The sequence below is a fragment of the Calidris pugnax genome, unplaced genomic scaffold (assembly GCF_001431845.1).
Source record: "Calidris pugnax isolate Ruff unplaced genomic scaffold, ASM143184v1 scaffold31, whole genome shotgun sequence".
Classification (NCBI taxonomy): Eukaryota; Metazoa; Chordata; class Aves; order Charadriiformes; family Scolopacidae; genus Calidris; species Calidris pugnax.
The window spans coordinates 9,879,931-9,902,630 of record NW_015090786.1 but is presented as its reverse complement, the minus strand read 5'-3'; the positions used below and the strand labels follow the sequence as shown (position 1 = coordinate 9,902,630).

At 41.9% G+C, this 22,700-nt stretch overlaps 1 protein-coding gene across 2 annotated transcripts in view; it reads right to left on the bottom strand.

The window, feature by feature from the left end:
• Positions 1 to 22,700, bottom strand: part of PCSK2 (proprotein convertase subtilisin/kexin type 2) — a 135,557-nt gene that overhangs the window by 26,259 nt on the left and 86,598 nt on the right. For both annotated transcript variants that reach the window (XM_014966447.1, XM_014966446.1), the window contains exons 6-7: positions 9,061 to 9,137; positions 2,176 to 2,264 (exon numbers count right to left, since the gene is read on the bottom strand). In XM_014966447.1, the coding sequence (XP_014821933.1) occupies positions 2,176 to 2,264; positions 9,061 to 9,137 (166 nt within the window). The remainder of the gene's footprint in view (positions 1 to 2,175; positions 2,265 to 9,060; positions 9,138 to 22,700) is intronic.

Genomic DNA, 22,700 nt, shown 5'->3' with positions numbered 1-22,700 from the left:
ACAGAGCCAAACAGTGTAACGGCACTAAGGGCCCTGATTTATTCAATACAAAATCTATGTGCCAAATGCAAGGCTGGAAAAAGTAGTATAAACTTCAAACAGAAACCAGACCAAGGCTGGATATTGCTGATCTGCTAATTTAAGCTACAAATTATGAAGTCAAACTCATCGAGTGAGAAATCCCTTCACATGCTCGTAAAATGCAGATCTGCACTGAAATCACAGAATTAATTATTGGCCTCAGGGAGGTGGGGGAACAACAGGAGGAGCCGAGTCATCTAGTTTGACTTTAAGGGAAAAAAAGAGATACCAGAAGCAAAACAGCCAATGCCGCAGATCCTTGGCTACCAACTTCTAATTCCACCTGCACATATGGACCTTGAATCATGTCAGCAGCAGAATCTCAGCTCTAATGAATTCCACATTCCCACTGACCACAGGGTGGTGCTACGGGTGCATGCTGTCCTCAGGCAGGAAAGACTGGCACTTCCCAAAATCTGAGGGGGTTTTGCTACTAAGTGGACAAGTACAGAAGATTATTTGTAGGCTTTTGGTCATCAGAAAAGACCTTCATCTCTTGATTTTTAAGAAATCCGCTTGAAGTTGTAGTTATACTAATAATAAAGATAAGGCCCACCCAAAATCCCAATCCTCAATTCACAGACCTCTAAAAGTAGTTATTGCCAGAATGAAAATATGAAATGTCCCAACTCTGGAGGGAACATTACTATTACTGAAAAAAGGGAACGTGCACTAGAGCTGCTTGGGCAGTTACTAACTCTCACTGATATCTCTTGGGGTAATAGCTTAGCACACATTGCTTGGTGCCCTTCTACAGCAAGAAACTCAGCTCTCCATCAAAGAAGTGATAGGTGAAATGTAGCCTTCTCCAGACTCTTCTGACACTGTGGTGAAACAGGGACTGGCCAAGCAGAGCAGAGCGGCCCGTGCACACACTCTGTCAACCATTCCCAGGAAGCAGTGGGTGCATCCACACTGAAGCTTTAGTGTGGACTGGGGAATGGAATGAAATTCATCATCATCTATCTCTGCTCGCTGGGCCTCAGTTCTCATCATGGAATAGTCTTAAAACTGGGGGGGGGGAAACTGGATTTCTTTAGATTAAACTAAACTGACACATGCTGTCCAAGCACCTAACTCACTCCAGTCCTTGTGTTCCACCTATCAGTGCAGATGAGAGCTAGTTAGAAGCAGAAACACCCAGTACACCCGAGTGTGAACGCTGGGTGCTAGGCATCACCCACTTCATTCTGTGCATCTGCTTCCACCACTCTGCATCACTTGTTAAAATAGAGGAAGCCAATGACTGCAGAGATTTACAGCACTGCAGGGCCTGCCCTGAGAGAGCCTGAAGAGCAAGAGTAGCACAGGATTTGCCTTTTCAAGGGCAGTTTTCTAAGTGCAGCAAGAATTTATATTTTACCTCCTCCAAAATGAGATTTGTCACAAGTGATTCTACAATTCAGGGAAGAAGCATTGAAAATCAGTATACAAACAGGAGTTGGCGTAAGGAGCAGCAGAGCTGTTCCTCTGCAGTGTTATTAAAGAGGCTATATAAGGCCCTCAATTGAAAAGGCAAAGCCACGGAGCAATTCCTCTCCCCAGCTACTGTAAAAACTAATAAACACATGGCCCAGTGCCAACCCACCGTCCTGTCCTGGGCAACGCTCCCTGTCTCTGCAGAAGCTCTGCCTGGGATGCAGTGGCGTAAGGACCATTTACACCTTGAACTGATAACCTGGAGAAGAGAAGGCTCTGGGGAGACCTTATAGCGGCCTTTCAATATCTGAAGGGTGCCTACAGAAGCACTGGGGAGGGACTCTTTGCCAGGAGGTGTAATGATAGGACAAGGGGAAATGGTTTTAAATTGGAAGAAAAAAGATTCAGATTAGATCTCAGGAAGAAATTTTTTACTATGAGGGTGGTGAGACACTGGAACAGGTTGCCCAGGGAAGTTGTGGCTGCCCCATCCCTGGAGGGGTTCAAGGCCAGGCTGGATGTGGCCTTGAGCAACCTGGTCTAGTGGGAGGTGTCCCTGCCCAGGGCAGGGGGGTTGGAACTCGATGATCTTTGAGGTCCCTTCCAACCCAAACCATTCTATGATTCTATGAACCTGGCATAAGGACCATTTACACCTCCAACCGATAACCGTACCTGCCACCTTGGAGTTGTAGGCAACTCCCACGCCGCATATGTTGTTGTTGGCAGCAGCAGACACCTCTCCTGCACACCTCGTCCCATGGCTGCAAAAGGGAAGACAGAGACACCACGTGAACCCCAGCGAATGCGTGTGCTCAGCTGAGCTCGATCACCGTGATCTTGGCTTTGCTCCACAGTCAGCTCCCAGCCCTGCAGAGGAAAACTGTTCCATGGCAAATTGTTGAGTGTTGGACTTTGATACCTGCATGAGCTCATTCCTTCCTCAAGCAGGAGATAATCAACTTCCCCTCTGCAGTACGGGCGATGCTTGAGCTGAGGTTAACACGCATACTTACGCTTCATTTAGATGTGAAGTTATTCACACCTTTTAACTCTGTCACACAGGTTCTGCCTTGTTACCAACCATTAGTCAGCAGAAACAGGCCCTTCACAGACCAGTATAAAAATAAGATCAGTATTAACTCCTTGAATTTTGTGGCTTGACAGTGCGATACCCGTTATTTTGAACTTCACAGAACAAAGTGTGGTTGCCTTTTTGCTGTTAAAACACGTATCAGGAGTGTATCCCTGCCCACGAAAGCAATGCTATGGAAAGAGGTGGGTGCAATATCAAGCTGGAGTGGCAGAAGGGAGCCACAGAAGTCCCTGCACTCCTCAGCCAGTCCCAAAGCTGGCCAGACCCAAGGCACATGCACCTCTCTCCTCCAGTGCCTAATTCCCAGGAGAGCTGACAAGGTGCTCCAGCTGTCAGCTTACAGAGCTGCAGCTTTGTGCTCAAGTGGAAAGTGTCTCTGCTCTGACACAGAGGTCGGGGTTCGGGCTGATACATGGCATTTCAAGAACACTTGGCACCTCTCAAGTGCCTTACAGCTCTTAACAGAGAGCCTTTAACTGGCAGTGGTCCCGAGGCAGACCTGCAGAAAGGCAAATTACATTTTCCTTTCTCCTAATTCATCACAGAAATTAAACCACATAGAAGATAAATACGGACAATATAATCCAGTTTTTAAAAAATAGCACAGCAGCAGAGAAACTCATGAAACCTGTGCTGCTGTCAGGTTTCTTTACACTTAAGATGGTGAATCAATATGAATCCATCCTACTGCTCACATCAATCCATCCTGTGCGTTAAAACTGGCATTGCTCCTGCAGCACACTAAGGCTTCGTGCAATTAGTAGCACTGTATTGTAAAGGCTATACAAAGTACCAGATGAACCATCCCAGGAGGCAGCAGAATTGGTTTGTTCTAATCATCTTTTTCCTCTCAGCAAAGGTGAGTGCAACATTAACAAAGGGGTGAGAAGCAACACATTCTTCTTCCTGCTGGACTTGGAAGAATATATTTTTAAAGGCAGCTCCACAAGAGAAAATGGCTGATCTTGACTCTGGCCTTGAATCTACACAGTGTCTTGATCATGAAAGGGTGAAGATCTCATGCAAGTTCCTTTTACAAAGCGGGAAGAGAGGAGAGCTATACAGATTTCTTATTCAGCTGCTGGAGAAATTTCTTTCAACAATCAAGCAGGTTTTCCCTCATGCCCTTGTTCAAGGAACTGTGAAAAAAATATACTGTTGCTAGGCATTCATTATCTAGTCACCTGTGGGCTAGCTACAAGCCACAGAGCAGAATAAATGGCTTTGTTAAAAAATTGTCTTGACTGATGCTGGGGCACAAAAAAGTCAGTGACACTGCCAGGTGAGCTCTTTCTCTCTGAGGGAAAAAAAGTATTAGGACCTTCCTGGTGAAAAGGTTTTATCAGAAGATCCTCTCCCCCACCTCACCTTCCCTGCGCTCCAGCCCACATGATGGAAACTGCAAGTAGAGCTGTTCCAGCAGCTCAGGGTTTAGATACTGTGCTGCTGACTGGAGAAAAAAAAATCATATGTGAGTTAGTGCAAATGCATTTGGTTGAATTATTAATGGCAAATAGCAGACTTTTCCAATTTAGCCCTATTTGCTGTTCATGTATCATTGATAAATCCATTGTGGTTTATATGAAGTGACCTGTGTTATGGGCACAAATCACAACTTTTCTTTCCAGCATTCACCTCTTCACTATTATTTCAATGTTTCAAATAAGGGGAAAGAAAACAATTGAGAATATTTCCACCTATGAAAAAGTTACTTCAAAGGTAAACTATGTATTAGCATGCAGAGCAAGTTATCCATAAACATTATATAAATGCAAACATTTTGCATGAATATTCATGAACCTAAGGTGGGAGAGACTGATCCAACTGAGTGTCAGTTTTGCCTTCAGCTGGTTTAAATAACACATACTTCATCCAGCTCTGGAGTCCTCAGCATAGGACCTGGACTGTTGGAACAAGTCAAGAGGAGGGCCACAAAGATGCTCAGAGGGCTGGAGCTCCTCTGCTGTGAGGACAGGCTGAGAGAGTCGGGGTTGTTCAGCCTGGAGAAGGCTCTGGGTAGACCTTAGAGCCATTTCCAGTACCTAGAGGGGCCTACATGAGAGATGGGGAGGGACTCCTTACCAGGGAGTGGAGTGATAGGACAAGGTGTAATGGTTTTTAACTGAAAGAGGGGAGATCTAGATTAGCTATCAGGAAGAAATTCTTTGCTGCGAGGGTGGTGAGACACTGACCCAGGTTGCCCAGAGAAGCTGTGGCTGCCCCATCCCTGGAGGGGTTCAAGGCCAGGCTGGATGGGGCTTTGAGCAACCTGGTCTGGTGGGAGGTGTCCCTGCCCAGGGCAGGGGTTGGAACTAGGTGACCTTCAAGGTCCCTTCTAATTCTAACCGTTCCATGATTCTATGATTCCTTTTCATCTGCTTTGAAATGCTTCTGCAGACAGCAAAGGACAGGATCCATCCTTTTTAACTTGAGCTGTTGGCAGGGAAGGGCTATGCAGAGCTGCAGTCTCAACTGCTGGAATGATCTGCCTATCTCGTTCACCGAGACACTCATTCTGCTGGCACTGGGCAGCAGTTAAATATGCAAAGCTCAGAGGGGCAATTTTGTGGGGCAAATGTCATCCTCTTTTGACTCACATGACATTTTCAGCTTCTAAGTATTTGAGTGTTTCCCCAAGGGAAAGCGTTCCCCTGCTCTGGGGAACTCTGCCTGCATCCAAACTTGCCAAGAACCAGCAGTACTGCTGCAGCTCTTCCCTGACTCTCGTGTCACAACACTGCAGGTAGAAAGAGCTGCTAAACATGTTTAAACAAATTCTCAATTATTATGTTGTTTCCATTGTATTGATTGAACAACGAGGAGGAGGGGAGCAGGTGTTTTTACTGTTAATGAGCGCTGTCTGGAAGCCAAGGGGAGTTCTTTCCTTGACTCAGTGCTGTTTTGTTTGGATCCATAATAAGTAAAGGACATTTTTAAGAATATGGGTTTCCAAGATAGTGAATAACTTTTGCCCAGCTAACTCCTATCTGGGTGAGAGCGTATACAGAATACAAAGGCTACAGGAGTAGAAGTAATTATTGGTTATTTATATCATGGCAGAAATTTGTAATCTCAGTGCTCTGAGATGGGGAGCCCCTAATTGTGCCTTCTGCATGCTCACAAGAAATCAGAGGGCTGTACAGAAAGGCCACGCTATCTCTGACTTCTATGGGTACACCACACAACATGCTACATGCCAAGGTCCCTAATGTGGTTCAGGAGGAAAAAAAAAAAAACAACAAATCACAGGCAGTTCTCGAAGTGGTTCCAAAATAAAAAAGAACTGCTGCTGCTTTTGGGAACAGGGCTTGGTTCAGGTTCCTTCACTCCTCCCACTGCTCTTCAGGCTCAAACACAGCCCTGCCCCATGTCCTCTATCCTGGCTTGGTCCCCCGGCTGTGGGTCTGAACACAGTCAAGCAGTCCATGTGGTAAGCACAGGAATAAATCTCTTGACTGCCCAGCCATGTGTGTCCCTCTCCCTCTAACAGCAGCCCAACTAAAACTCCCTGCCCGAGGCACCGCGCTGTCCCCTTCCAAAACCCACCCTGCTTGGTTTCACGGGCCAGTGGCTGTTAGAAGGTAATGCCAAAGTGTTTCCAGCAGCCTGGAAGGAGAATCTGTGCTTACAAGCAGAGCAGCTGCGATTAATGAAATACTCCATGCAAAAACCTCTCCCTTTTTTCTTAAAGACTAATGACACTTTGCACATGCAGCTGGCAGCTCACAAAAGCCCCTTGGTTCATCTCTTTAAAAAACAGTCCTCTGCTTCTTGTTCCACAAATCACTTGAATTGCTCACACAGAAATGTATTCTTTATGGAAAAAGGGATGTTATGCTATCCTATTTTGAGTCTGATCCTCCTGCATGCATAAAATTCAATGGGAGATACATCACTGACTGCAAACTGAGCAAAATGGAGCCTTTAGTGCAGGTTTCTCTGAATGGCTTTTGGGTGTAACTACTCTCAATCCAGATGCACCTGTGCAGCTACACATATGGATGGACAGACTGTCACAGGCAGACAGTTGTAACCTACCAGTAGTAGTAACTCAGGAGTCAGAAGTTACGATAATAGGCAATGTATGAGCACATCAGCTTGATTAACAGTACAGCAGAGAAACATGCAGAGAAAAAGTCACAACCACTGCTGAACAGCTGGATATGGTCTGCTGGTTTAAATCTCAGCCCAGAGAAATCATCAAATCTTGCACCTTAAAGCCTTCTCGAATTTTGCAGGTAGGAAAGGGGTGCTTTACTGAAAGTGTTGCTCCCATAATTTACCTTGCAAGACAGAAAATTCCCTGTCTCACCAAAGAAACCTCAAGGTTTGTGACCAAGAATGCTATGCTTTCTGTTCTTTTCTGCAAAGAATAATGAAGGAAATAAGCAAAGCAGTTTCTGCATTGCTTTTCTCCTCCTGACTTGAGCTCCCTATCCTCTCAAGAAAAGAAAGAGAAGAAAGTGTTGCAGTTCTCTGAACACCAGCATCATGCAGTTCTTAATAATTACAGATCAGGTCACAGATGACCATGCTGCCCACCCTCGATTCTTCACATGGGTGCCCGAAGTTACTCAGAGGCACCTGGGGCCAGAAATCACAAGCCTTGCACCATCCAGGATGCTCAAGGCCCCTTTTCAAGAGACTTTAGGAGGTAACTCTGCCTCCAGGGCCACCTTGCAGAACAAGTAAGGACTGCAAACTGTGCCCCCCTATAAAATACTTGATAGCAGAACAATCAGTGTTAATGGGGCTTGGCAGAACACACTTAGTTTTATGAAGTTCCACACTGAACACTGAAAATGATACAAGCTACCATTACCCACTAAAGCTAAATTTAATTTTCCTCTGTGCTGCTCGAGAGCTAAGTGACACCTTTCCCCTACAAAGATCCTTTGCATAAAGTAAAGCGAGAAAGGCAGCAGACCTTCACAAATTAGAGCCCTAGTCTTTCTCCGAATTTCCATTCACTAATTGGATTCATACTAGTTTAAAAGTGTCAGATGCCCTTTCCTGAAATGAAGGAGAAATCTCATTGGCATCTTGCTTTGGCTGAATAATGGCAGGACTACAAAGGAGGACATCACAGCTCCTAAATCTGTTTGATCCATTCCAGAAAGCCTGTGTCTGAGGTGGAAGCACACCTGCTCCACATCTTTGTTCCATCATTCTGACAGAGCTAAAATCGATCTCTTTAGAAATAAAAACAAAAAAACCCATACAAAACTCAGAGGCCATCCATACTAAGTTAGAGATCACACATCAAAAAAGCCTAAAATATTTTTTGATAAGCACTAAGACTTAGCCCTGAAACCTTTGAAAGTTTTCAAATCCTCAGTGCTGCTGCTTTGGCAACGTTGGCAACATCAGTTAGGTTTACAACTAGATGACATTCGGAAATTTCACTGAAAATATCCTGAAACAATTTTTGTAAATCCAAGCGGAACACGCCCGAGATCTTGGGGAATATACTGCAGAGCCAGCGATGCTGGATACTGAGATTGCCAAGGAGTAAACACACCTTCTGGATGGGCCTTGGGCTCTACACCCTTGACTACCTTAACATCTTGCTAGGATGCTTCTGTTCCATTCTAACCAAAAATTAATTTTGGGAAACAAAAAAGGTCAAACTTCCTAAAATCTGAAGCCTTTTCTTTTGAAAGGCCATTCTTGTTAACATCATACATTGAGGACCAGACCTTCACCTGCTGGAAACTGGCTAGGTTCAGAATATGTTGGAGGAGGAGTGGGTCTTGGGCAATCACGATGTCTTAGAAATATCCCAACAAGCACAGCTGCACTGTTGATTCCAGGTTTATACATACAACAGAACAGGTTCCGAGTCAGTGCACAGGAACTTTAATTCCTTCAGCAGCTACAAATACCTCGGAATCAATCCTGTAACGCTACCCATGGACGCCATCCTTAAATCAAGGTGAAAACCACAGACGATTCAGAACTTATGTAAGATGTAGTTGTTTCTAAACTGGTCAATCTACACCATGCTGGTTTTCTGCCTTCTTAGTCTAAAATCAGATGAAACCCAAAGCCTTTTCCTGTCTCCAGCTCATGCCCTTTAAAATTAGCCAGCAGTCAGAGTGCCTCAGACACAGCAGATGGGAAACCAGGCAAAACAGTATTAAGCATATACAGATTTGGGTTACCATAATATCCTAGGATAGCTGACAGAAAATGGTACGTGGCTGTCACTCATTCCAATAATTTACATACATACTCTTCTGAAGCAGCAACTTCATTTATAAACCATAAAATGGTTGTTCAGTGCAATTTAGAGGTTACCCCCAAAAATGATGTCATAAGTCACCTCTAATTTTGAAGCAGTAGTGAAACTGCAGCTTCTGTTCTGGCAACCATTGGAGTCAGCAGAAAACAGACATTCCACAAATACCAGCAAATATTTTATCATTTCTTAAGCAAACCAAAGTGGGTTAAAACCCATTTACCTGTTAAACCAGTCATCCGTGTAGCGGGGGTAGGGGTAGGGATCGTTACTGCTGAAGTCATAGCTGGCTTTGGCATTCTGCAAAACACAAAGTAGTTCAGCAAGTCAGCAGAAAAGCACAGATGCAGGGCTAAGAGCAACACAAATCAAAGGGGGAGCTGAGGATCATGAGCAAACTTTGTCCTCTTTCTTCTGTGAGATGCGTCTGGATGCAAACTGGTCCCTGTTGCGCTGTGCCATCTCCCACACCTGTAAGCCTGAGGAAAGATGTTTTCTGGACCGCAAAGCCTCCTGCAGACCGTTACTATTTTCAAACAGGGTGGCTAATTGTGAAGTGCTGTGAGAGTACTACGGAGGGGCTGATCACCAACACTTGCAAGAGTATTTAGGTGCTACACTACTTGGTGGGGCAGGATAAAGGTTAAATCCTATTTTCCAAACAGTGGTGGAAGTGACCGGATACTTGGGTTTTCCATCATAGAATTGTTTTTGAAAAATATCTGTGGTACTACAAGTGTCAGATTTCTCAACGCATTTCAATGCCTAAAGAATGTGAACATCTCAAAATTGAAATGTGAAAACTCCATTTCTTGGTCCTTTAGTTGTCTGAACAGCGTGACAAACGCAGCTTTCAGTGCTTTTCAAAATGTCATCCCATGCCTCCGCTTTTCATATCATTCCTGATTTTGCCCAATCAGCAGAGTTAAGGACACTCAGCAACTTTTTGATGCTATATCTGAGAAGCAAATGGAAAGTTTCGGAAAGTCAAGTGCCATCTTTTTTCTTGTCTCTTAATGAAAAAATAAATAAAGGGTGAGTGAAAATTAAGCTTATAAAAATATTTAGAAGCTTCCTCTCAAGTGTATGTTCACAGAGTTTATATTTTAATAAACACCATGCTCAAGGAACAGAATTATGTTAATTCTTAATTAATGTGTACTTGCATTCTTTTTAAGATTTGGCTGAGCATGCTATTGAAGATAATTTGAGACTCGTGTATGAATAGCTTTGCTCCTAAAAACATTCCCCTTCAGCAGATTCTCAGTTCCTGGGGTACAGGAATAGACAGTCCATTGGCAGCACCAAAGTCTTTGGGTTTTGGATTCAAAAACGCTAACTCCCAAACACTTGGGCTGGAATGAAACAGGGACGACGTTGTCCTTGATCCTTGGAGGGTAAAACTAAGTACCTTTCAAGTTACTTGGGTCACAACAACCCCCTGCAGCTACAAAAGTTTGTGGAAGAGTGGCTGGAGAGCTGCCTGGCAGAAAAGGACCTGGGGGTGTTGGTCAACTGTCGGCTGAACATAAGCCAGCAGTGTGCCCAGGTGGCCAAGATGGCAAACAGCATCCTGGCCTGGATCAGGAACAGTGTGGGGAGTAGGACCCGAGAGGTGATTGTCCCCCTGTACTGGGCACTGGTGAGGCCTCACCTCGAGTGCTGTGTCCAGTTTTGGGCCCCTCACCACAGAAAAGACATTGAGGTGCTGGAGCGGGTCCAGAGAAGGGCAACGGAGCTGGTGAGGGGTCTGGAGGATAAGTCTTATGAGGAGAGGCTGAGGGAGCTGGGGGTGTTCAGCCTGGAGAAAAAGAGGCTAAGGGAAGATCTTATTTTGCTCTCTACAACTCCCTGGAAGATAGTTGTAGAGAAGCAGGGATCGGTCTCTTCTCCCAGGTCACAGGCGATGGGACAAGAGGAAACAGCCTCAAGTTGCACGAGGGGAGGTTCAGATTGGATATTAGGAAAAATTGTTACACTGAAAGGGTTATTAAGCTCTGGAATGGGCTGCCCAGGGAAGTGGTTGAGGCACCATCCCTGGTGGTATTTAAAAGACGGGTTGACACAGTGCTTAGTGACATGGTTTAGTGATGGTTTTTTATCAGAGTTAGGTTGATGGTTGGACTAGATGATCTCAAAGGTCTTTTCCAACCTAGACAGTTCCATGATTCTACTGCACAGTGATTGTTTGGGGTGATCATTTCAGAAAGCCTGGTTGCTTATATTCAGCACAGACAACAAATACTTTGCAGCATTTGACTGGAGCAGAGATTTGCAGAATGCCTGTCAAGCAGCTGGATGCTGTTCTCCAGCTCAAAACTGAATCCCCCTGTGAGTATCCTTATTAATTGCTCCATATCTCTACACTAAGGCCCTGATTTTCAGCCTCAAGACGCCCTCCAATAATTTCAGCTACAGCCACAAATTCTCAGTGCTTCTAAGTCTCCGTGCCCAGGTTTATGCTTAATTTACCTCTTTTAATTACCACAACTGCTTACACAGCACTTCGAATGGCACAGATTTGTATGAGCTAAGAGTAAACAGAAAATGACTTTTCATCCAGGGCAAGAAGGGGAATTTGACAGCGGTCTATAAATCATGAATAGCACAGAGAAGGTGGGCAGGGAGTTATTATTTACTGTTTCTCATCATACAAGAACTAGTAGGAATCCACACAAATTACCAGAGGGGAGATTCAGAAGTAGCAGAAAACAAGAAGTAGCACTTTTCCACAGAGCACACACTCAGTTACAAAATTCATTGCTCCCCAGCAATACAGAGGTTAAAAGCCTGAATGAAACCAGAAAGTGGTTAGACAAATTAACAGAAGATGAATGTGGAAGGGGTACTAGATGCTGTGCTTCCTCCTTCTCCACCAGTCCATAAATGCTAGAAGCTGGGAGGCCATAACCAGGCAGATACCACACAGTCTCCAACCTGGTGACCGTACTGCTGCCCAAGCATCCACTACTGGCTGCTGCTGGTGGCAGGATCCTGAGCGAGAAGATCCAGGTATTATATAGTTTTATTTAAATGAGTGCAGTATCAAGTCCTAGCAGGACAAGCTGAAAAAACATAACCAACCAAAGTCAAAAATACAAACGATCAATCTCTTTGACTAATTTCATAAGAAGATAAAACCAACCCCGTCACAGATGCTAGGCTTGGCAACTCTTGGAGAGAAATGCAGTTCAATCACAAATGAAAGAAATTTTCTTATGCTACTGCCTTGGACTAGCCATGGCCCGGACACTATGCAGGCTGCAAATAACTCAGCTTAGTTCCAGTCATTTCAGATCTTTTCTTTCATGTAGGTATGGTCTAACTTGGCACTAAACGTAATTAGTTCAATATACAGCCAGCTTTTTATTCAGTCAGAACCCATGTTTTCACTCTAAAAATATTGTACAGATGAGAATTTAAACTCAGTTGTGGGTCAGATGAGTTTTTTCTTGTCTGGAATAAACGCAGTCCTACTTACACACACCTTAAGCTCAAAGGGAGTCTCTGGAGAGGCTCATTTTTTGATTTTTCAGGAAAACAGGAGACACGCAAGCACCTGCTGGTAGCTATCAACCACTCTTGACTCTAAAACTCCCTTGTGCAGAGAATTATGGATGGTAAAGCCCTTCTAGCTGTGCAGATGTATCACTCGTGTCCAGAATAGTGACAGGTAAAGGGATTCCAGCATGAATGATTGGGCCCCCCCTCCAGCAGACTGCAGCTCTGCTGTATGTCCCATGTACCCCAACGTCAGATTATGGAAAGGTTGCGTTAGGCAGGCTATAAACAAAGTTGTGCAGCCCTCTTCCAAATCCAGCAGCTCTTATTTGCTCGGTTTTGGATCACTGCATTCAGAGGAAAAAGATAGTTAACGTAGCAGGAACCATCCACAAAGTGCAAAATTAAGAAGAATTCTTGGAAAGAAAACAAGTGCTGACGGTACGATTTATCTTCATTAGGGTCTTTGAGAAAAGACAGCGAGTTTCAGCTTCGTGAAGGAATATTCCGCCCACGCTATGGAAGCAGCAGAACAGATAACGGAACAGCAGCGACGAGTACAAATGGACTGCTTCAACTTCCTAATTTAAAGATCAAATCCCCAAATATCTAAAGCTCAACCTTTTTTATTATTTTTTTTTTTTAAAAGCATTAACCAGTGACAAATTAAATCAGTTTCAACAATGGACCAGAAAGGGAACTGCTTCAGTGGATAGCAAAAATGTTTCATACTGTGTTTTGGGGAGTGAATAATAAAATCTATGGGCTGCCAGTCTCCTCCCCTGGCTGGATTCCCCAGTGGGCAGCAAAAGGGGATTTATCACTATGCAATCAGGGGAGGAACCCAGGAGGTGCCATCCAAAATCCATGCAAATGAGGATCTGCAACAGGACACTGGAAATTAAAACATTCTGCTTTTCAATTGAGGTGGTTTCCAGTTTTAATGCCAAACTAGTCTATCGGCAGTTACTTCTCATAGACTTGATGTGTCTAATATTTAGTTTTCCAATATCTAAGGTAGTTGCCTGGTCTTCTTCTCCAAGGAACAACTCCACCCACCAGTTTTAGGCACTGATCATAGATCAGAGTCTAGACTTAGACTAGTCATCAGGCATACAGTGTTAGGATGAGATGAATCCTACTCTTCATGTTCAACCAAAATCAGTTCACCATTGCAAAGCAATTTGAACCTGATGTTTATCAGTCATCAATCATGCATAAATACTTATAAATGATTGTTTAAGTTATTATTTACATAATAAAAATGGTTGTTTTTATATTACAGAGAGGAACTGACTTTTATTTTTAGGCATATCTCTGTTTTTGCTTTCTAGAATCCTGCACCTCTACCCCAAATAAAATACTACCAGAAGAGGTACTGGATCAGATGGTAAGATTATTTCAATCATTACTAAGTAATGGCCTGTATACAACGATACAAATAAATTACTTTTGCCTGTGTAAAAAAATTCTGCTTTCGTTAAAACATAAGCTTAGACTGTCATTTTCCAAAGAATTGCCCTGTACTTTTTAAAATACATGCAGTAAAGTCTTTGTAAAACATTCGTTCTGTAAAATATGACCGTAACAATAAATCAATTGTCCCATGTGTTGCTCAGATCTGTAATAAAATTATGTACCTTGAATAATGCAGCAAGCCCGTAAATTTTTATATGACTTTACAAGCCTCTGAAGAGTAATTCACATATACTTCTCTTTTTCTCTGTAACTCAAGAAATGTGCCTATGTTCACATGCTAGTCCAGGAGACAAACAATTAAAGACACGTCTTGCTCATCACAGTCTGACTCTATTCATGACGTTAAAGCACAGGTGAATTTAGCCCAGAGATTTGTATCCTTTAAGAGAAGAGAAACATTTGTAACACAGGTGGCATCTGGTCTTATCCTCTTCAGGCAACTGCAAATCCTTAGAGATCTGAGGCAGAAAGATACCTTTTGCTTGTTTGATTTCTTTACTGATCCAAAGAGTGAGCAAACCTCTGGGCTCAAATTACAACATAGAACATCTCGGAGAAAATGTACTAAAATAACACCAAATGTCATGTGGTGGAAAAATGAAATTCAGTTTTGTACACACAAGCTTAAGAAAATGGAATATGCTCACCAGGAGGCAAAAAAAGGAGGCAACATGATATTTTGCCTAGGAGGGGTGCTATAAGGCTCAAAGGTCATTAATGACAAACTGTTTTTAAAGTCAGCAGTCATACAGAAACCCGCCTCCTCTCTACCATGGGGAGCACGTTCGCCTATTTTGTTCTGGTTTCTGGGTTTGGGGACTTTTTGTTTGTTTGGTTTTTTGTTTTTGTTTTTTTTTAATGGAAATTAAAAAAAACCAATATGCAACTTCTTAAGTAGGTCTTCCTCTACATGAACTAATTTACATGTCCTATATTACTATCCAGCAAATTCAGAGCTGCATTCAAGACCTTGTCAACACCAAGAACATCACAGAATCATAGACTACCAGGTTGGAAAGGACCGCAAGGATCACCTGGTCCAACCTTTCTTGGCAAAAGCAGAGCTTAAACGTGTAAAAAAATTCTGCTTTCGTTAAAACATAAGCTTAGACTGTCATTTTCCAAAGAATTGCCCTGTACTTTTTAAAATACATGCAGTAAAGTCTTTGTAAAACATTCGTTCTGTAAAATATGACCGTAACAATAAATCAATTGTCCCATGTGTTGCTCAGATCTGTAATAAAATTATGTACCTTGAATAATGCAGCAAGCCCGTAAATTTTTATATGACTTTACAAGCCTCTGAAGAGTAATTCACATATACTTCTCTTTTTCTCTGTAACTCAAGAAATGTGCCTATGTTCACATGCTAGTCCAGGAGACAAACAATTAAAGACACGTCTTGCTCATCACAGTCTGACTCTATTCATGACGTTAAAGCACAGGTGAATTTAGCCCAGAGATTTGTATCCTTTAAGAGAAGAGAAACATTTGTAACACAGGTGGCATCTGGTCTTATCCTCTTCAGGCAACTGCAAATCCTTAGAGATCTGAGGCAGAAAGATACCTTTTGCTTGTTTGATTTCTTTACTGATCCAAAGAGTGAGCAAACCTCTGGGCTCAAATTACAACATAGAACATCTCGGAGAAAATGTACTAAAATAACACCAAATGTCATGTGGTGGAAAAATGAAATTCAGTTTTGTACACACAAGCTTAAGAAAATGGAATATGCTCACCAGGAGGCAAAAAAAGGAGGCAACATGATATTTTGCCTAGGAGGGGTGCTATAAGGCTCAAAGGTCATTAATGACAAACTGTTTTTAAAGTCAGCAGTCATACAGAAACCCGCCTCCTCTCTACCATGGGGAGCACGTTCGCCTATTTTGTTCTGGTTTCTGGGTTTGGGGACTTTTTGTTTGTTTGGTTTTTTGTTTTTGTTTTTTTTTAATGGAAATTAAAAAAAACCAATATGCAACTTCTTAAGTAGGTCTTCCTCTACATGAACTAATTTACATGTCCTATATTACTATCCAGCAAATTCAGAGCTGCATTCAAGACCTTGTCAACACCAAGAACATCACAGAATCATAGACTACCAGGTTGGAAAGGACCGCAAGGATCACCTGGTCCAACCTTTCTTGGCAAAAGCAGAGCTTAAACGAGATGGCCCAGCACCCTGTCCAGCTGAACCTTAAAAATGTCCAATGTTGGGGAATCCACCACTTCCCTGGGGAGATTATTCCAATGGCTGATTGTTCTCATTGTGAAAAATTTTCCTTAAAGACGTAAGTCCCTCCTGGTGAATATCATCATGCCCCTCTATATACAGAAGCCTTTTATCCAGTTCTTACAGGCACATCATAGAAGTAAAAATACTCAGCCAGACAACACCAGCCAGATCTCAAATAATGAATAAGACAGCACCACCCTTTTCTGCCATCCTCCTTTACAAAACTGTCATGGAATGATACTTAATTTGAAACGGATGAATGAGAGCAGTGTGCTGGGTCCTGAGTAATACATGAGGTCCCCAAAAACCAGAACACGCAAGTATAGAGCACGCTGCAGCGGTGATTTCATTTTCTAGTTATCACTGAAAAAACTCTTATTTCAATTTCCTTAACATTCATCAAGCATCTAGGATCAGGTCAAAAGCTAAACTACTGGAATTACACCCAAAAGAGGGTAAAACTGACTGTAAACAACAGGTGACTACCACTTCATTTATGACAGCGAAAACAGTTGAGATAATAAGCAGTAACAATCCTAATAATCCAGTTATCAGAATTTCTAGGAAGACATGTGGGCCATCCTACCTCTGATTCAACTTCTTATTTTGCAAAGCTGAAACTTTTTCACCACTTAGGTTTAAAAACAAACAAACAAAAAACACAGCCAAGAAAACCATGGATTCTCATGTTAACATTTATATTTATCTTCATTAAGGTAGCAATATTTCTGAATTAACAGTTATGAAGAAAAATAGCTTCACTGAGATCATCTTACATTGTGTTCTTTTTCTCCATTAAGCAGGTTTCCTTTGTCAAGTAACTAATGATCTCCTCTACATATCACTTGGCACTACAACGTCACACAACCTCTAATTTTACTTTTTCCTTACTAATTTCTTTCCTATCTCCCCTACAGACAAAAATCAGAAGACCACAAGTTACACTGCTGGATGGCACGTAAGCATCTTCAAAAAGAAAGGCTGCAGCTAAACAAAGCATTTCATGTAGGAATAAGGCACCTGGGGAGCACAGCAGTGATTTATACCACACAGGTAGATCCAAGCACAAACTTGGTCAAGTTTCAGAGAAGCGATGAAATTACCAGTTCCATTCTTAGGTAGCAAGACTGTCAAATGTTCTCCCAGTAGAGTAAACCAGCTGAAAGTCCAAATGCATCCAGCTAAGGGTCATCTAACTCTGTAGCTCTTTGCTAATGCTTGGCTTGGAGGAATACACTCAAACAGGACCAAAAAAAAGAATCACAGACACTAAGAGGAAAAATCTAGACTGGGCGGGTACTTTAAAAAGTGGATAATTTAAAAAAAAAAATTTCCTAAAGATTTTTTATAAATAGAACTAGCTTATTGAAATACTCTTCATTTCCTCTCCCCTGCATCTTAACCCCATATAGGAAAAAGCAGAAGAAATTGAGGCAGGCAGGAGACTTTATTAAAAAGCAAGCAGCCAAATGAACTTGTGCTTATAATAAGAGGCTGCTTCACAATTCACCTCTTGGCATTCTTAGCCTGCTCCACAATGTTCAGGTTGATGTGGAGGAAACCTGAACCACATCACCAGTTTTTAATTACTTAGAGCCAGAGCTCTGCAGGCAAAAGCAAGTAAACTTACAAAAAAACAGAAACCTATTTCTGCTCAGCCAAACATTCCTTCATTTTCAGAGAGGGTGGAAAAGAATCTTTAAGATGTACCTGCAACATAGCGAAGGGGTACTGAATGTTTATAGGGAGGCACATTGCTAAGAAAATGGAATTAAAATAAAAATAAATTAAGCAACTAGTTACTGTTAAAGATTTTCAGGGCAAGCAGCAACGTAAAGCTTTAAAGCTTCAGACTCTGAAAGGAACTCCTTGATTTCTTTAATTCAGGGGGAAAAAAGAAAAAAAATCTGGCAGCTGAGTGTCTACAGATATATCAGCCATCAGATTAATTTATCATAACAGCAAATACAAAGATTGCAATGGCTTTTACTGAAAAATATTGTAAACACACACTTCATCTAGTTTTAGTGTTCCATTTTATTAAAAACCTGGCCCACATTCCCTTTCCAATACATGGATTTTTTCCCTCCTTCAGAAATTTCAGTTATGTATTAGTGCGACCTACTGCAGTTGAGAGAGTAATAGAGGTATAAAGCTGGCGGCAGAGAAATGAGGTTCAGGTCCATTATTTTTAGTTATATTCCTGCAAGAAATAACTGACAAGTTTGCCAGTACATCAAATACGTGTTGGGTGCTGAGCTGCAGTAAAGGTTGTGTTTGCAGAGGTTTGGTGGCAGCCGGTATTTCCAGCCTCTTTGAGGGACGAGCTGGAAGAGACAGGGAGCTAAGTCCTCTTGCTCCTCTCACTGGGCCTGACCCAAATCCTACCAAAATCTGCCACAGGCTCTCCCACCAAACACAGCAGGCAGGACTCGGATCACATCCATCATAAGGGTCTCTTAAGTGGTGGGTAGAGTTTTTTCTATCAGTGGAAGAAAACCTATAGCTCAGAGTTTGCAGTACAACAAGAGAAGAAACCAACTGCTCAACTGGTGTTTCCCTAATTGCATGAAGATGGAAGATGATGAACGGACACATGAAAGTGACATTGTAGGTGAATCAAAAGCAGATGAACCTTTCAGGGAAGAGACTCAAAAAACACAACGCAAACTATTATCTACACTTCTTTTGTCACAAAAAGCAAACACAGGTTGACTTACAGGCCTTAGACTTAGAAGGTCTTGAATATCTACTCTGTTTTCTTCCAGCTGCATGTTGACCTCATTAGCACAGTTTGAGAGCATTCCAGGGGAGTATTAATAACGTGACTAATACCTGTCAAGACATGCTGGGTTCTCAGGGATTTTAATGGTCCAATTTATATACTTTTGCTTTAATTAAAAAGATCTTGTTGTTTATTCCATGTGGAATCAGCAAAACCAATGGACAGCTAAATCCAAAATTTCAGGTAGAGAAAGTAGGATCTTAAGAACAGACATTCTCATGTGAATTTACACAGAACACATTTTGCAAGTGTTTATGCTTTTAAATAATACATGATCATTTCAAGTTCTTCTCTTAAAGATTAGTATATATGATTGTAGCTAAAGTTTTCACTGTAGTTTACTAGATGCGTAAATTCAAGAAATGTCCTAGACATCATTAGCTGCTGAAATACAGATTTGCAGTTGTATCTGTCAGACACGGTACCACTGTTGACTAATTCTGCAGGTGAGTTAAGAGCCTCTTAACTGAAATGATTTAGTTTCTCACAAGAACTAATTCCAAAAAACATATGCCGAGATTGAAGTCATTGACGTTCTTAACCATAGGACAGTCCTTCTGCTCTCCTTTGTACATATTCAAAGAGAGATTCATCTCCTTTAATAAAATCTAGACCACACCCTGCCTGCAGAACATTTCCAATGATCCCCAATCTACATCAAAGCTTACAACGCACTTCCATAGCCATTTAAGTTTCAGCTCACAGCAGCCACACAGCATTGAAAGTAGCCAAAGTTTCATCAAACACCAGCTCCTGTTCTACAGTAAAACATGTTATCCTGGGCAGTCACGTTTCCACAGCTCTTGGTATCATCACTTGCCCAACTGAAGCTAGGAAGCCTATGCCTCTTACTGTGATGATTAAAAAAAAGAATACACAGTAGAACAAACATTACAGATCTGTTATTTATATGATCTGCCAAACTTCTGATTGCTCTGAAAAACTAATAGTTACTTGACTGAGGCCAACATTTTATCAGACATTGTGTGCTGCTATTCTGTTCCCCGGTAAGAGATGTTCATTATGCTTATTGCTTCTGTTGGGAATGCAACAGAAGCGAAGAACATTATATTTAAATCAAAGCAATCTGAAATAGGGCAGGTGTTTAAAAATATCTTAACCACCTACATAGCTACTGAGAAGTAAAATATTAATATGGAGAATATAAATTCATACAACTAAAATCCAACAATGCAAAGCAACCAACCACGTCAAAATGAAGTACCAGGACAGAAAAAACTGAATTAATTTCAAATGAACCAAATTAATTTACAGGCACAGTAAAGGAGAGCTACTTTATGTACTGGAGGTCATCTGCAACTTTACCTACTGTATTTATGCTAGTACGGTTTCGCAGAAGAAAGCGGACTCCTCATGTCTCTCTGGTCTCCTCTTTTGCAAGTTTGGCTGATCCTATGAGCTTTGCCAAAATTCCTTTTAAAACCAGCTGCATGCCCAGTAGTTAATAGTGGGTTTGAGACTCTCTTTCCCAAAATCATCATTGGACCCAAGAGCCTCTCCCTAGCACCTGTCAAATTTTGATGAAGCTTTGTGAGGGACTAGTGTTCCCCACATGCACCATCTCATTCAGACTTCCCTGGTGATACCCTGGTAGCCAAAAACGTAAGTACAGCATGAATTTTAATTAAGTTCCATTTCAATGCAGATGGATATTCAGGGATTTCAATGCTGGTTACTGCCTTGAACAGTACGAGCAGTTAAAATAACTACTCTTTGAAAAATAGAAAATTAAAAAAACTTCCAAACTGGAAAATCTTCAATAACGTTTTTGCCTTTTTCAACCCAAAATGAGGTATTTTCACTCAGGGGAAGAAGCTCTTACTTAATTTTATTGAAACTGGTTTTAAAACTACATGGTGTGCACTGCCTCCAGGGGACTGTGTATCTGACCCCATAGTCCCAAGTGGACCATGCACCAGAGTGGGATTTTGTCACCCCTGTTTTAATTCAATGTGTTCTAGAAGTCAAATACTTAAAATGCAGTTGAACTGATCCAAAATGAAAGTATTTCACTACTATTTTCCCATCGGCAATTTGGTTTTATACAACATTCAACTTTACTAGCAAAAATATTGTTCTAATAGAAAATTTCAGGCCAGTTCCAAAAGCTACCTGGTCTGCAGAAAGGGAGGTAACAAAAAACCAAAACAAAGCAATGCCAGGTCCCTCCCATGGCAAACAGTGAAGACTAAAATCTTTCCTTTTCTTGCCCAAATAAAAGGAGAAAATGTTTTAAAAAAAACTTACTTGGAGAAGCCCTGGAGAGAGGCACAAGCCAATTTCAAGAGCACCAGCCAGAACTGATGCAGAAACGTCCTTATCAGCTCTCTTGCACTCCTATGCATTTCTCATTTCAAGAATCTTAATTTACTTTCCACGGATGATGCCTTAAGTGAAAATTAATACCACTGCTTAATGATTAAAGCGATTAGCCACCTTGCACTTCCTCACAGTGCAGCTGATTAATTAAGTGCATTGATTATAGAGAAAAATAAATGCTGTGGACGATGTGTGGTCTTTAGCTTGCAAAGCATGTGTCTTCAGCACCATCTCACATTGCCTGCACACCAGGCATGCATTTAACTTGAAAATTATCCCTTTCAAGTGGTTCTAATATAGGATAAGGCTGGAAAATTTTTAAAGACTTCATTGCTCTGACAATAATCTTAGGCAATACAACTACAATACGTTACTATCTTTCTGATACCAGTGGAATCATACTTTGAGGATATTTTATAGCTAGTATAAATCAGAGCATCCCCCTGCAGAGGCCAACATCAGGGGAGCAATGCCTGCTCCAGCTGTAGAGATGGTGCTAAGCACCAAGCTCCAGAACTTGCCAAGCATTCAGGGTCCAGCTCCCCCTCTCATAAAGGGCTTTAGCAAAGCAGTTAAAGTGACATCTTTCACTGTGAAAAATCCAACTGCAAACACAGCTCTGTGTGTGACACAAAGCATCTCTCCTCAAGCCAATCATGCCCCTTTCACAAGCTGCAGCCTCCTTTGCAGATAAGGCCTCTTTCTACCCTCTGGCCGTATGAAATGATCCAGAGGAGAAAGAGTCTTCAAATTCTTTTTGCTGTTCCATTTTTTTAATTGAGTTAGAAGCTAGAAGGCTTCAATAACATCTAAGATTACAAAACATCTGAATCTTTCATGAAGTAAGAAAACACAGACATCTCCTTTACATAGCACCACGGCTTCTCTCTCCTGTTTGCAGTGACCATATCAAGTAGCTCTAAGAGAGGGAGAGGAACTGTTCAGTCATCTTATTTAGACTTCAGCACATGAGCTCCATTGTAAAAACTCACAGAAACAGTTACTGTTGGGAGCAGGAGAGGGCTGTTTGCAGGACCCAATAATGTTTTCCAAGATAAGAATAATTTTCTCTATGTGGTAAACCCAGGACAGCCTTCCATGTACACAGAGAACCTCATCTGCCTAGCTGATCTTATCAGAGAAGGCACCACCTCTTTTGCAGCCTTTCATATGTTCAGAGAAAAAAAGATTGCACAAAATAGAAAGATGAGCCCAGAAGCTAATCCTGCACAGAGTTACAGAGAAAAAAACAAACAGGCAAGTCTGAAAGAGAACTTTGTTCTATTCCCAGTAACTTCTAATCTATGCTGGTGAAACTTCATTGTCTTGCATGCCCTGATTTCTCATCTTCTAAATGCTAAAACCAGCTTCCCAGCTGCCAGAAGCCACCTGAGCAGCATAAACAGCCCAACAGAAGGCCATCCATTTCGGTTGCTAAGGCATCAGTCAGCCTGGCATTTAAACACTTGATCCATCCTTCTATCCTAGCAAAAAAAAAAAAAAAAAAAAAAAAAAAAAAAAAAAA